The sequence below is a fragment of the Podarcis muralis genome, chromosome 14, assembly GCF_964188315.1.
Source record: "Podarcis muralis chromosome 14, rPodMur119.hap1.1, whole genome shotgun sequence".
Lineage (NCBI taxonomy): Eukaryota > Metazoa > Chordata > Lepidosauria > Squamata > Lacertidae > Podarcis > Podarcis muralis.
Genome location: NC_135668.1, coordinates 17,849,736 through 17,864,768, shown reverse-complemented (window position 1 = coordinate 17,864,768; position 15,033 = coordinate 17,849,736). Strand labels below are relative to the sequence as shown.

The 15,033-nt window shown below is 42.4% G+C and overlaps 1 protein-coding gene across 2 annotated transcripts in view; it reads right to left on the bottom strand.

The window, feature by feature from the left end:
• Window positions 1–15,033, bottom strand: part of ADAMTSL3 (ADAMTS like 3) — a 271,063-nt gene that overhangs the window by 208,240 nt on the left and 47,790 nt on the right. For both annotated transcript variants that reach the window (XR_013390636.1, XM_077918855.1), the window contains exon 2: window positions 14,688–14,807. Coding sequence is in view for 1 of the 2 variants with exons in the window: in XM_077918855.1 (XP_077774981.1) it covers window positions 14,688–14,807 (120 nt within the window). In the remaining variant the exon portion in view is untranslated. The remainder of the gene's footprint in view (window positions 1–14,687; window positions 14,808–15,033) is intronic.

Sequence of the window (15,033 nt, the reverse complement as noted above, 5' to 3'; positions counted from 1 at the left end):
TTCCCTTCCTCCCCCACACCAAACACTCTGTGAGGTGAGGGAGGCTGAGAGACTTCAGAGAAATGTGACTGGCCCAAGGTCACCCAGCAGCTGCATGTGGAGGAGCGGAGACGCGAACCCGGTTCCCCAGATTACGAGTCCACTGCTCTTAACCACTACACCACACTGGCTCTCAAAAACTGTTTAATTATCATTTCCAGATATTTAATTTTACTATTATATTCTAATGGATTATTGAATATTTCTTTATTTGATACTAGTTGTTTATTTTAAAGTTGTGTTTTTATCGTGACCTTTTTTGTATTGGGTCAGATTGTTATTAGGTGTGTGTGATCTTTGCTGCCTATTTTGTTGTTTATTCAGCTTGTAAACTGCCTTGTGTATAGTAATACAGAAAGGCGGAAGACAAATTAAAAGTGAAATGAAATGAAATGGAACTACAGGATGAACACCCACACCAGCCTGTAAGCCTGGCTACCACAGTAGACCAGAGTACATCAAGGGGTACTTCCAGATTTCAACCAAAGCTCCTAGGTCATATTTGGTCATTGGTTACTTTTGAACAACTACAGCAAGGATGGGGAACCAGTGGCCGCCAGATGTTGTTGCACAACTGCTCTCCAGTAACAGCTGGTGAGATGGAGCAGAGCTACCCTTCCAACACAGATAGATGCCCTAGTGGAGGCAATCTGGCACCCACCCAGTCTCACCACTGACCTGGCTTTCCCCGGGTCCAGGTAAGCTACAGCAACATCTGTGTCAGGAGGATGGCTCTGTCCTAACACACCAGTTGTTGCTGCTGCTGCTGCTGTCATGCCTGGTCATTGGTCATGCTGGCTGTCACATAGGGAACTGGGGGACCAGAAACACATGGAGGTTTCTCAACTCAGGACTAGAGGAATCTGCTTCTGTTGCTGGCTACACGGTTATTTTTATGCATGTGCTTCGTCGCAGGGAAACCTCTAAGAGGTATACAAGGAATATTAAAGTTATCAATAAAAACAATTTAAAATATTTTAACAGATGTTCAAACTGACAGACTTATCCAAGATGGTGAAACGGACATGTTTAACTGGGGAAAAGTCATTGTGAACATTTGTTAAACACCAGAATCCTCCCAAAGGTTCATTTTTGCTTGAAAATGGAAAAAAGAAATAATGATATCTGGATTTGAGGATCGAAGATAATGTTTCCTTATAGAAATTGGCTTTGTTGGGTGTTATATTGGATTGGACAAAGTCAATATTATTTTTTATATAGCGGACAGATGAAGAAGCGGAAGTGCTTTACTTTCTGGATCTTATTTTTCTCTTTCTCTTTTAACCTCTTTTCTACTCTTTTTTCCATTTATTTCTTTGTCTTTCTCCATTTCTTCCCTCTCCCTTTTTGTGTTTTTTATTGTATCTAGATAAAAGTCTTGGTTTGGTGTGTTTTTTTAAGGGAAAAGATATTAAGTTTTGCATTTTTCTCTATAAACCTTAATAAAATTAAAATAATAATAATATTTTTAAGATACTTGAAATTAACAGTAAAAGAGGTTGAAACATGTCAACATTTATGTATCTGGATAGGCTTGCCTAAATAAAAATTGTTGAAATGGGTGCCCAAAATGGTGCATAGATATCAACAGGCAGGAAGTTCTGAAGTTTAAGTACTAAACTTAAAAGAACCACACTAAAAGAACTTCTTGCACATGTGGAATGAGTATTATGTGGCGCCTGTAGCAGTGCTAATTCCACAAATCAAGGAAGTCGTGTGAGCACATATGGAGGTAAGGCCCATTCTCGTGGCGTCACCCCGGCCTGGATCTCTCACAGAAGAGGCACACGAAGAAGGGCCTCAGATGATGAACACAGAGTTTATATGGGGAGAGGCGGTCCTTGAAGTATTGCGGTCCTGAGCCGTTTAAGGCTTTATATGTCGAAACCAGCACACTGAATTTTATCCCATTTTTTAAATTCTACAACTGGATTAGAAATTGCATTTGTGCATGCTTTTATATTTTTATTGTTAAACTGCTTCAGGGTGCATCATGGGAAGCAGTTATCAAATGAAATTAATTGACTGTTTTAAAACCTAGATTTGCCCCAATCCTGAATAAACTGGGGGAATTAAAAGGGCCTTATTTTTAGGGTCTTTCTGGGAATTTTCCACAACAAATGCACAATATGTAAAAGACAGACAGACATCCCTGAAACCATGGCGCTCTAGTGGGTGACCAGGTCCTGGAGCGTGTGGCGGGGGCACGTTTAAGAATGCCTGCCTGCCCCTCTGCATTTTACGCATTTGCTAGAGAGGAAACACTGGGGAAACCACAGCAAAATGCAATTACCAGGTGAAGTGTGAAGTGGCTTTTGGTCTGTTTTCATCTCGAGGAACATATAAGAAGCCTGTCAGTTTAGATAAATGTCCTGCAAATTTAGCTGGTAAAGGGAATATACAAATCCTTTGTGTAGAAGTAAATCTTCTGATGTTTCAGTTTGTTTTGGCTCTGGAGAAAGATCTTAATACAGGGGGGGCCCTATAGACTCCATCATATTATGAATGATTCTTCTCATGTAGTCTCATCACTGCACAAGGCAATCTTTTCTCTTCCCCTGCTACCAGAGTTGTGTGAATGGCCATGTGGAAGACATTCCTGACGCTTGTTCTGAGCCCCCTAGTACCCTTCCTGTCCTAAGAGTGGAGAGTAAATTTATGGCACATGTTACACGCCATAATGAACCCTCTAATGGAGATAAACACGAAAGCTAAACGGAGTCTCATTCAATTTGTATCTGCCACAAACTGGGGCTGAAGGGAAAATACTTCTCTATGCTGCATTCTTTCACAATTCTGCTTAAATTAGTTAAGCAAACACAAGATGTCGTTGATTAATGCATAATGAGTTACTGATGGAACTAATTCATTACTAAACTGCTCTGCCTTTCCACAACTTCTCGGTATTGGTTGGACTAAACTACTAGCAGGGTCTTAGGAAAGGCACGTTAAATATTGAGAGTGACAGGCCACAGTAAACTGAATAATGTTACGTAAGCGCTTAGTACCACGAAATTAAGAACACGAGAAGAGAAAAGGCCCATATAAGAAGTTCACAATGGGACATGAACACAATAGCCCTCCCCCACTGATGTTCTGTGATGTTTGGCAGGAAATCAAAGGCATGCTGCCACTATTCCTAGAGTAGCCATTAATAACTATCCTTCATGAATTTGTCAAAATCAGCGAAGAAGAAGAAGAAGAAGAAGAAGAAGAAGAAGAAGAAGAAGAAGAAGAAGAAGGAAGAAGAAGAAATTTTGATGTGTCAAGGCAAGTCACAATGCAGGAGGGAAAAGCTGCAAATGTTATTCAGTTGAGAGGCAAAGTAAATCATATAACAAAAATGCACAAGGAGATTTTTATATTCTGGAGCCCTTCAAAGGGACCCCTGACCATTAGGTCCAGTCGTGACCGACTATGGGGTTGCAGCGCTCATCTCGCTTTATTGGCCGAGGGAGCCGGCGTACAACTTCCGGGTCATGTGGCCAGCATGACTAAGCCGCTTCTGGCAAACCAGAGCAGCGCACGGAAATGCCGTTTACCTTCCTGCCGGAGCGGTACCTATTTATCTACTTGCACTTTGACGTGCTTTTGAACTGCTAGGTAGGCAGGAGCAGGGACCGAGCAACGGGAGCTCACCCCGTTGCGGGAATTCGAGCCGCTGACCTTCTGATTGACAAGTCCTAGGCTCTGTGGTTTAACCCACAGCACCACCTGCGTCCCTTCAAAACTGATGCTAAATTCCTGAATGAAGATGTATAAGATGGCCCTTATCTGAGCCCAGACTGCTGCTTCATGGCTGGTCTAGTGTCCAACCTGGCTGTTGTCAGCTGAGAGGCTGGTTAAGCCAAAACAGTTCTAGGTGTTACTCTTTGTATATGAGGTCAGTACATAATGGCTTGGACCACTTGTGGGATCTCCTCTGTAGTGCAGGCATGGCCAAACTTGGCCCTCCAGCTGTTTGGGGACTACAATTCCCATCATCCCTGACCACTGGTCCTGTTAGCTAGGGAAGATGGGAGTTGTAGTCTCAAAACAGCTGGAGGGCCAAGTTTGGCCATGCTTGCTATAGTGGCTCCTGTTTGTGGAATGCTCTCTTCAGGGAGGTTTGCCAGACACCTTCATTATATATTTTTAGGCGACAGGCAGAAAATACTCCTCTTCAACCAGGCCTTTGGCTGATTAATATTCTACAGCCTTTGAAGTGTGTCTGTAGGAAGGGGGTACTGTTTTGTTGTTTTAGTTATTTACTTGTTTTTATTCAGTAATTTCTTCTGTGAACCGCCCTGAGATCTTATGGTGAAGAGTGGTGTGGATTTGGGTGTGTGAATGTGTGTATAATAATTCATTAAAAGGGTTGTTGGAAGAGGAAATGGTTTCAACTGGCATCAAAAAGTCTGTAAAGAGGTCATCTGTCTTATATGTAGCCCAGGCACCAGAAAAATATCAGGCCCTCACGTTTCCTCAATTTGTATGGCATTGGGACAAACCCAGGTTAAAATCAAACTGGTCTGCTGCCATCACTGACTTATGTTGAGTCAGTGAAAATTTCCATCACAGGAAGAGCTTAAATGCATTCAATACTGCTTTTTTATTTATTTGTTTGTTTTTCAAAATTATTTGTATACCAAGGCAGTCTGCAGATCAACAAAATTTAACAATATACAGTGGTACCGGGGGTTACATATGCTTCAGGTTACAGACTCCGCTAACCCAGAAATAGTGCTTCAGGTTAAGAACTTTGCTTCAGGATGAGAACAGAAATCGTGCGGCGGCAGCAGGAGGCCCCATTAGCTAAAGTGGTGCTTCAGGTTATGAACAGTTTCAGGTTAAGAACGGACCTCCGGAATGAATTAAGTACTTAACCCGAGGTACCACTGTACAATCCAATATAAGCCATATAAGCCAATACAAGCAGCAAAAACTCACTACCCAGTACTGATTACCAAAGTGTACATAAGTTGCACTGCAACTAAGTGGTTAACAGAAACCCAGCCAACTGGGAAGCCCAAAGAAAAGTTGCAAAATAACAACAACAACCCCACCTCCACTTTCGAACCGAGGCCACTCATTGTGCTTGATTTATGCCATATCTGCCTATGACATAAGATTGACTTGTAAGCACAGGCAAGAATTTCCTGGCCTCCTTCCTCCAACAGCACAGCCACAAATCAAACACACATTGCCGCTGATTAAGGAACTAATTTCTTCTGACCGTTTGTTCATATTGTTTAACTTTTTTGTCATGCTGCAAAGCAGCTTATTTGTTCAATCTTTTATAACAGCTTTCAGAGACAGGAAGAATGAACATTAATTTTTAAAAACAAAAACAAAACAAAACCCCAAAACACTGCTTTGCGTTTATATTTTAGGATATGAGCCAGATTAAAACTAGCAGACTAGCTGACCAGCAGCCTAGTGGCGGCTCAGTTGAGCATGAATATACGTGGGGTCTTGTATCACTACAATCTGCTATAAACTGCCTTGAGGATCACTTGATCAATAAGTGGGGTAAAAGGTAAAGGTAAAGGGACCCCTGACCATTAGGTCCAGTCGTGACCGACTCTGGGGTTGCAGTGCTCAACTCACTTTATTGGCCGAGGGAGCCGGCGTACAGCTTCTGGGTCATGTGTCCAGCATGACTAAGCCGCTTCTGGCGAACCAGAGCAGCACACAGAAACGCCGTTTACCTTCCCGCCGGAGCGGTACCTATTTATCTACTTGCACTTTGACGTGCTTTTGAACTGCTAGGTTGGCAGGAGCAGAGACCGAGCAACGGGAGCTCACTGGTCGCAGAGATTCGAACTGCCGACCTTCCGAATGGCAAGTCCTAGGCTCTGTGGTTTAACCCACAGTGCCACCCGCGTCCCTAAATAAGCGGGGTGTACATCATTAAATAAGTATTAAAATTATTAAGATGCAACATATGGCTGGATCATCGCCATAGGAACCATTTCGGCCTACTAAATGAAACATTTACACAGCAGGCTTATCTGTATTTACTTTGAAGTAACTCCCGTCATGGTATTTAGCGCTTACTGCATTTAAGTTGCAGTCCTACAGATGCTTAGGTAAAGGTAAAGGGACCCCTGGCCATTAAGTCCAGTCACGGACGACTCTGGGGTTGCAGTGCTAATCTGCTTTACTGGCTGAGGGAGCCAGCGTTTGTCCACAGACAGATTCTAGGTCATGTGGCAAGCATGACTAAGCCACTTCTGGCGAACCACAGCAGTGTACGGAAACGCTGTTTACCTTCCCGCCAGAGTGGTACCTATTTATCTACTTGTATTGGCGTGCTTTCGAACTGCTAGGTTGGCAGGAGCTGGGACAGAGCAACGGAAGCTCACCCCATCGCGGGGATTCAAACCACCAACCTTCTGATCAGCAAGCCCCAGGCTCTGTGGTTTAGACCACAGTGCTACCCGCGTCCCAGATGCCTTCATGGAAATAAATCCACTTGAAGAAACAGGGCTTCCAAATCGGCTTAACTACGATAGGACCTATATGTGACATTGCTAAACATATTCAGTTTGATCTTTTATCAAGCAACATAATGAGCCAAGAAATTTTTCAAAAAATAAAATAATATCAATGTGCCAATACTGTTATAGATTGGGGGTGCAATCTAGATGTCATCTTCAGGATCTCATCCAACCCTTTGTTTTTAGATCTGCAAAAGGGAAATGGTCAGGAAAACGGTCTGTTAAAAAAAAGGGTAAAACCAGTCTTTTTGTTAAGTTAATGGCTCTAGCCAGGTCCATTAAGTATTTCTTTGCATGACTAATGAATGGTTTGTGTGACTAATGACTGGTTGCTCTACCAATGAGCCACAGCCCAGTTGCCTTCAGCCAACTAGCAAATATTTTGTGCCCTGCAAAGCAATGAGAACTTTTCTAATTAAAAATAGAAGGATACAGAGTTCAGGCCCACGTGCTTTTTACAATCTCACTCTAAGCCATCAACAAGGGTTCCTTGGTGATAATTGTTCCAAACCAACATTCACAATCCATTACACATAAGCTAACTTGCGCTTCATTTTCCCAGGCAACCATTCTGATCAGTGTTGAAAAGCATCAAGCTAACAGTGAAAATCCAATGGTTTGCAAAACTCAAGCTGTGTACAGCATCCTTGTAAGTGGGGCTCTAATTCCAGTTTGTAAATAAGTCACTTGCTTGGACATCTGGGGCAGGTAATAATCTGTTCTAAGCAACTAAAGAGAAAAAGTTCCCCCTGCCACTATCAATTTCACACTATCAAGCTGCCACAAGTAAGTAACATAAATTACTTAAGCAAAGTAGTTTTGAAAAGGAAGTCTGTGTGATAGCAACTTCTGTGGATTTATTCAACATTTCTAGTAGGCATTGCATAGGTAAGCACATTTAATGACATATATTTTTACAGGAGTCACCTAGAGGGTTTTTTGTGACTAATAAACCAAATAAGAAAGAAGATGGAAGTGTTTCGCTGCCAAAAACCGCTTGCCTTTAAAGTAATTTCCAGTAAAGTGGGTTGAGGCATACTTAAAAATGATAAACACCATGAAATTTTCTGTGGCTCCTCACCTAGTTGAGATGCTGTTTCCCTTCAAAGATTGTATCTTTATCCTCAACCAAGTAGATCTTAGCCAGGAAACAGGATGAAAGAGATGCTCTGTACAGGTCTTACCAAACAGGCTCTGCGCTAATGTCCTTGTTGGTGGTCTGTCATCTGGAATGATTTTATTACTTGGAAGCGGTACTTTTGAGTGTCAAGAAAACCAGAGGATATATGTTTTCCTGTCCTACTAATATTTGGAAAAAATAACTGTTTTCTTCAGGCAACCAGAGGGACAAGAGCAAAAATTAAAAGAGGATGTAGAAAAGAAATAAAAGGATTAGCTATTTTTATGGTAGAGCTCAGTTAGCATATTCGGCTGTTTGAGAGGGGACCCAAACATAAACGCCCTTTCCCAAAATCATTTGGGGTAAGCGGGAAGGTATTTTGTTTCTGGCACAGAGTGTCTAAAAGTCAAAGTACTTCAACACTGCAGAAGAATAACTTATGCAACAAGTGAGATATGATCTCTAACAATTCAGTCGAATTTTATTGATATGTATAATGTGCACGCACGCAAACACACAAAGCCGTGAGAGTAGGTAGACACACACACACTGAATATGAGATTCATGGTTAATGCAAGTTCAACAAAGAATGTACATAAATGCCAAAAACGATGCAGCCACAAAAATGTGTAAATAATGCGCACAAAAACTTATTGTGTGCATGGGGTTTTTGCACCAGATAGCAAATGGCCGAGGCTCAACCAGTAAGCTTTGCAGCTGAGTGGGAATTTAAACTCGGATCTCCTTAACTTGTTGTGTTTAATAGTATTGCACAAGGACTACACTAGACTGGTGTCTAACTGTACAGTGGTACCTTGGGTTACAAACACTTCAGGTTACAGACTCTGCTAACCCGGAAATAGTACATTAGGTTAAGAACTTTACCTCAGGATGAGAACATAAATCGCATGGCGGTGGCCGGTGGCAGAGGGAGGCCCCATTAGCTAAAGCGGTACCTCAGATTAAGAACAGTTTTAGGTTAAGAACAGACCTCTGGAACAAATTAAGTTCGTAACCAGAGGTACCACTGTATTCCTACTATGAAACAGGCCCTACAGAGATACTGCCTTGGCAAATCACTATTACTTCCCCCACCCAGTTATTTGATAATATATGAGCGTGTAGAACTGCAAACCTTTCCATCTGCATGTAGTTCCTTAATACCTACAAGACAGCGTAAAAAGGTTTTTATACAGCCTTGCTTAAAACCATAAGCACACTCTTGCCAGACCAAAGGAGTGCATAATGAACTATGAGAGGAGAACATGAATCCATATGCAACACTGCTACAACAGAACAGAGCACAAGTTGTTCCTATTAATATTTTACTTGTCTCCCATTTCACACTAACAGTAAGTCTTTTAGGGTAGCAAATGCTTTCTGAAAGGTGTGGAAGTAGAGGCATTATTCTAAACAGGTTACATACCAACTCAGGAATGGAAGTCCAGGTTACATTATGTAGAAGCCTTCCCCTTTTCTTAAGCAAAATTGCCATCTTGAAAAAATTATTTAAAATTATAAAATAAAGGAAGTGAATGTTGAGTTGCAGAAATGGCAATATTGAAATGAGAGCGAGGGGGAAACTGCGCAGAAAAGGATAGTTTGCAAAGTCCCTTTTCTGTGAAACTGGCGAGTGGGACGAGCAATTGCTGACTCACTCAAATGCTGGCTTTGCAAATAATGTATTTTATGGCTCTGATTTCGCCCCAGACTGAAAATGAAAGAAATCTTTTTTCAACACCTTCACAGGCATTATTGTCCAATGGATCGTGCTCTTTATCTCCTTTCAGCACTGACATATGCTTTGCGGTTTCCAAAACATGTTTGATTAAATTGGGCTTTACTGCCTCCTCATCCAAATATCTCTCCGTTCAGTTAAACTCTTTTGATCAAAAAGCAACCACTTTTCCTTTTAACAAGACTGTCATAAACGTGGCCCATATTGCAGCTGTGTTTTACTGCTTGATATATTATTACTTTCCCAGGTGTCTAGAACAGGGTACATGTCATCTGAATCAGAAACCCCTAGGGTAAACCCAAGCAAGAAGTACTGGGCTTTTATAACTCAACAGCATCTCCAAAAGCATGAGCAGAAGTTCAAACATGCTCAAAGATTCTAAGTGCTCCCTTTCTCCCCAACTGCTATTAATAATAATTAATAAGTAGTAAAGGTAAAGGTACCCCTGCCCGTACGGGCCAGTCGTGTCCGACTCTAGGGTTGTGCGCCCATCTCACTTAAGAGGCCGGGGGCCAGCGCTGTCCGGAGACACTTCCGGGTCACGTGGGCAGCATGACGAAGCTGCTCTGGCGAGCCGGCACCAGCGCAGCACATGGAAACACCGTTTACCTTCCCGCTAGAAAGCGGTACCTATTTATCTACTTGCACTTAAGGGTGCTTTCCAACTGCTAGGTGGGCAGGAGCTGGGACCAAAAGACGGGAGCTCACCCCGTCGCGGGAATTCGAACCGCCGACCATATGATCGGCAAGTCCTAGGCACTGAGGTTTTACCCACAGCGCCACCCGCGTCCCTTAATAATAATTAATAAGTAGTAGTAGGTCGCATTTATCCTTATGGATTACTGCTTCTGTCTCCCTCCTGGATTTGTGGCATGGGTGATCCCAGCTGATCAGGTGTCATGGAAAGAACAGGGCAATGTCATGGTGCCATGCTGCCAATCAGATTTGGCTACAGAATGACATCACTGCAGGCACACTAGTTAATTGAGTGTAAGGGCAATGTATTCACATGAGAGATACCAGCCAATCACTCACTATTGTAAAGTGGATGACATCACCACATTATGTGGAGAAGAAGATTTGGCTACTTGATGGCATCACCGAAGCAAATATACACAATTAATACAGCGTGAGTGGGGTAAATCAGCCTCATACAACCAAAATGCTTAACTCTAATTAATGCATGAAGGGGTTAAGAGCACAGAGGAAGCTGTCCTGCCAAGATTAGCTAGGTCACACTCCCTCACCTTGGAAGGAAGGTTTACCAAACTCATTTTTCTTCTTTTCTTCCCTTTCCACCACGTGAACCCAATCAGGAAGGATGTCTAGGCTGGCTGCTCCAAGCTCAGACCACACAGTTTAAGCAAACAGTCTTTGTGTTTCTATACAAATAATTTGTAAACATTTACCAATTTTGAAACTAAGTCTTTTCTTGCAACTGTATTGAAAAGGAATTGAATCTTACATTTGAAAAGTTTGTAATCAAACCATTTTTAACTTACCCAAAGTGCGGTCCATTTCTATTCTAACAGTGGGGAGCTTTGTAAGTGACTTAGAAGGGGCTATTTTAAAGGAGGAGGAGGAGGAGGAGGAGGAGGAGGAGGAGGAGGAGGAGGAGGAGGAGAGTTTGGATTTGATATCCCGCTTTATCACTACCCAAAGGAGTCTCAAAGCGGCTAACATTCTCCTTTCCCTTCCTCCCCCACAACAAACACTCTGTGAGGTGAGGGAGGATGAGAGACTTCAGAGAAGTGTGACTGGCCCAAGGTCACCCAGCAGCTGCATGTGGAGGAGCAGGGAAGCGAACCCGGTTTACCAGATTACAAGTCCACTGCTCTTAACCACTACACCACGCTGGCTCATGTCTAATGGCTTTACTTTGCAGCATATTTCGTGATTTTAAATCTCTGCTGGGGTTCTCTCACCAAAAAGCTGGATCTTGGCATCCAGGGAATTCTCCTTTTATTCTTTAACAAAATACCAACAAAATACAAAATACCAACAAAAATACCGACAGTGTGCACAAGAGAGGTCAATAAAATCAATAGGCAATGCTACACACAAACACACACACACACACACTACTAAATGGAGAGCTTTCACCTTAGCCCTGATTAGGATTTTGCCCTTGAGGATTTTGGAGCTAACTAGCAATCCAATACCACATCACCACCCTCTCAACACCACATACCGTATTTTTCCATGTATAACACGACCCCATGTATAAGATGACCCCTATTTTTGGGAGCCCTCAACAGTTGTCAAGCTTCTTTTGTAAGTTTGCTAAGCTGTTGAGCAGCTTTTCGATGATACCCCACTCTGAACTGGTGCCATAACACACCGGACACTGGCACTCACCAAATACTCTTCCTAAGACGGGAAGAGCAGCCTCCTCTCCACCATTTCCCTGCTACCGCTGCAGCACCAGCCCTCGCTTACTTAGCATATTAACCCGTGCATAAGACGGCCCTCAATTTATCACAAAAAATCAGAAAAAAATAGTCTTATACACAGAAAAATACGGTAAGGTGTGAAGTGTGGTCTCCCAACAACAGAATGTCCAGAAGCCAAGATGCTGTGTGATCAGAAATGGTGCTGGGTGTGAGAGACAAACCATCCTCTTTCCCATTGTTCTATAAATCTCTGCATTATTCAGATTGCACTAGCAATGTGCTTTAAATACCCATGAATGCAGTTCTGATTGTTTTGATGTGGAGTTCAATGGGATTCTGGGACACATTGTGTTATGAGTAAATTTCCACAGCAGGCCACACACTTCCTAGGTTTACTTTAGATCGTCTGCCAAGATTAACAGGGTCCCTTTCATGTTGCTTTCTTTGCCATTATATCTATTCCACATTTAGTGTAATGTATCTATGGCTTCTGGAGTACGCACTGCTGGTTTAATTATAAGAAACACGGTTTGTTATTTTCCAGACTCCCTGCTTCATCCATTACTACCCTCTCTTTACAATTTAACTTTTTTAACGTTGTACTTCAACAAGCTCAACATAAACAAAAACTGTGAAAGTGTAAAATGAAAATCTGTTCATTTCAGATATAAATTTATCCAGTAAAAATGAACAATTCTCTGTTAAGGAAACCGCATTTACTCAAAATGCTACATAAAAAACAGAACACAAGAATTAGCTTACCATCTGCTATGGGCTGCACCTTGTGGAAGGTGTTTCAAGAAATTCCTTTTCAGAAAAGGCAATTGGCTTTTTAAACCAGGCATCAATACAGCTCCTTGCTACACATAATTCATTTTTTTAAATAGATTTTTTATTAAAAATTTAAACAAAACATATTATCTAAAATATACCATCCTTAATTCCCCCCGATTTTCCCCCTCCCCCCTCCCTCCCATAAAACAACCCACTCTCCCCACCCCACCCCAACTTCCCTCAGTTCCAGTCTCTGCTTTCTCTATAAAATGCTATTTTCTGCATGTTACAGATTTGTATAGATCCTTAATTTGTCTAGCTGTTTGTTATCAAGAAAAAGTTTGTGACTCTTTATTCAAAACCTGCCAAGGAGTCCAATTCACTTTGTTGCGTCTTTAAGTACTTTGTAAAAGGTTCCCATTCATCTTTAAAGTCACAGTTATCCTTGTCACGTAGTTTATGTGTCAGTTTTGCCAATTCTGCATAGTCCATCAGCTTCTCTTGCCATACTTCTTTCGTCAGAGTTTCCTCAGTCTTCCATCCTTGTGCTATCAAGACTCTCACCGCCGTTGTTGCATACATGAATATATTTTTCAGCTTCTTTGGCAGGTCTTTCCCTACAAGCTACACATACTTCAAATTGCATTAGGAACGCAATCAGATTTGGCCTTCCCAAGATGCTAAACAGGCAAGTGCCGGAAAAGTTGAATGATCTATGACAAGGTCGTCTTGGTACCAAGGGTGGGGAAATCCAAACAGTACCGCCTCTGAGCAAAGTACAATTCAGAAGATGCTCTAGGGCTCAAGCCACATTGCTGTGTGTTAGAGGTATCGGTTGGTTGCTATAGAGCAATTAGGCAATATGCTTCAATAGTCTGTTTTAAAGATTACTTATTGGTGATAAAAACCGTTAGAATGCAGACCGCCTCTATTCCGTGTCTTGCTCATTCACTGGCAGAATCTGAGAGTGGGCGGTCCTTAAACCTTCCCCAGCAGAGTAGTTTCTTGACGCCCAGTCTGCGCCTTCCCTCTCTGCGCGGAAGCCTACTGCGCAAGGAAGGCGTGGGTAACGGGGGACCTCTCTCCTCCCCGCTTTGCACAGGCAAGGTGTCCTGGCACCGCCTCACCTCCTCTGAGCCCTGCATCTCCACTCCACTGGAGGCGTGGCTACCTTCCTCCACTGAGGAAGTTCCCACGATCTTTGGGGGCTCTCTGTAATCCACCTGGCTTCTCTTCTCTCGCCCCTGAGCCGATGGCAGTTCCCTGACACTGTGCTTCTTGCACTCATTTCAAGAGAACTTGCACTAGTCAATGTCATAATAGCTTTTGCACATGTAATTGTGTCCCAAACCTGTCAGCTGAGATGATCTTGTTAGGTGGTAGGACCACCTCTGACTATGATGCAATTTCCCCTTCTATAGTTGTCTATTAAACTGTTGTGCGATATTATGGCCAAACCTTAGTTAGACACTACACTACACTAGCTTTGGTTCCAAAATCCAATTTGTTTGCTGACAGGCAGGAAGAGTATCATAGCACATGAGGGAAGGAGGAACATGCATACAAATGGCACATTTAGGAGCACTAAACCATGGTTTGGCACTATTCCTGACCCAATTCTACATACCTTTTTGCGTCTCCTGCTTTTCCCTGTATCTTTTCTATTAGCAAAGCTATTTGTACAAATACTTTTCTATATATATTTCACATTATAACATCTTTGTTTTGCATTAGGTTTTATAACTTTTGGCTTTTGTAATGTTGCTCTTGGTGCCATTTTTAATTTTTTTTTATTTCATCAAAGAATGAAGCCCACAAGTAAAACTAAATACTGAATTTTTTCTGTATATAAGACTACATTTCCCCCCAATTTTTTTAAGTTTAAAATTGGGGGTTGTCTTATACATGGAATGTTACAATTATTTATTTCTTATTTTGGGGCTCAAAAAACTGGGGTCATCTTATACATGGGGGCGTCTTATACACGGAAAAATACGGTAATATTAAAACTGCTGTTTGTCCCTTTATAAATACTGCACCAGACATTAAGATAACAGGCCTGCTTTGAGAGCACACATGCCCCATTGTTCCCTTGGAAAGATTAAAAAGAGCTCCATAATTTTCATATTCAGCAGACAAACCTGATCGTCGTAGCGGTAGGTGAGGAACTGTTCTCCTGTGGTGTCTTCCAAGAAGCTTCCTTGTGGTGATAATGCAAACTCAGGCAAGAAGTATGCACCTTGGGACTGTTCTGCTCTCGTCTGTAAAAGATTAGATGAGATCGTATTACGGCTGCTGAAAAAGGAAAGCCCAACACATCCAGAAGCGTGAGTACCCATCTGCAAGACCTGCTATGGCGTGTGACCAAGGGGGAGGCTCTGCAGCAGGGGCAGCTGACTACTGGGGCTGAAGGGGTGAAGAACAAGGCAGGGCAGCTTACAGCAGGTGGAGCTGGGGAAAGGTGGGGCCAGAGGTCGTGGTAGACTA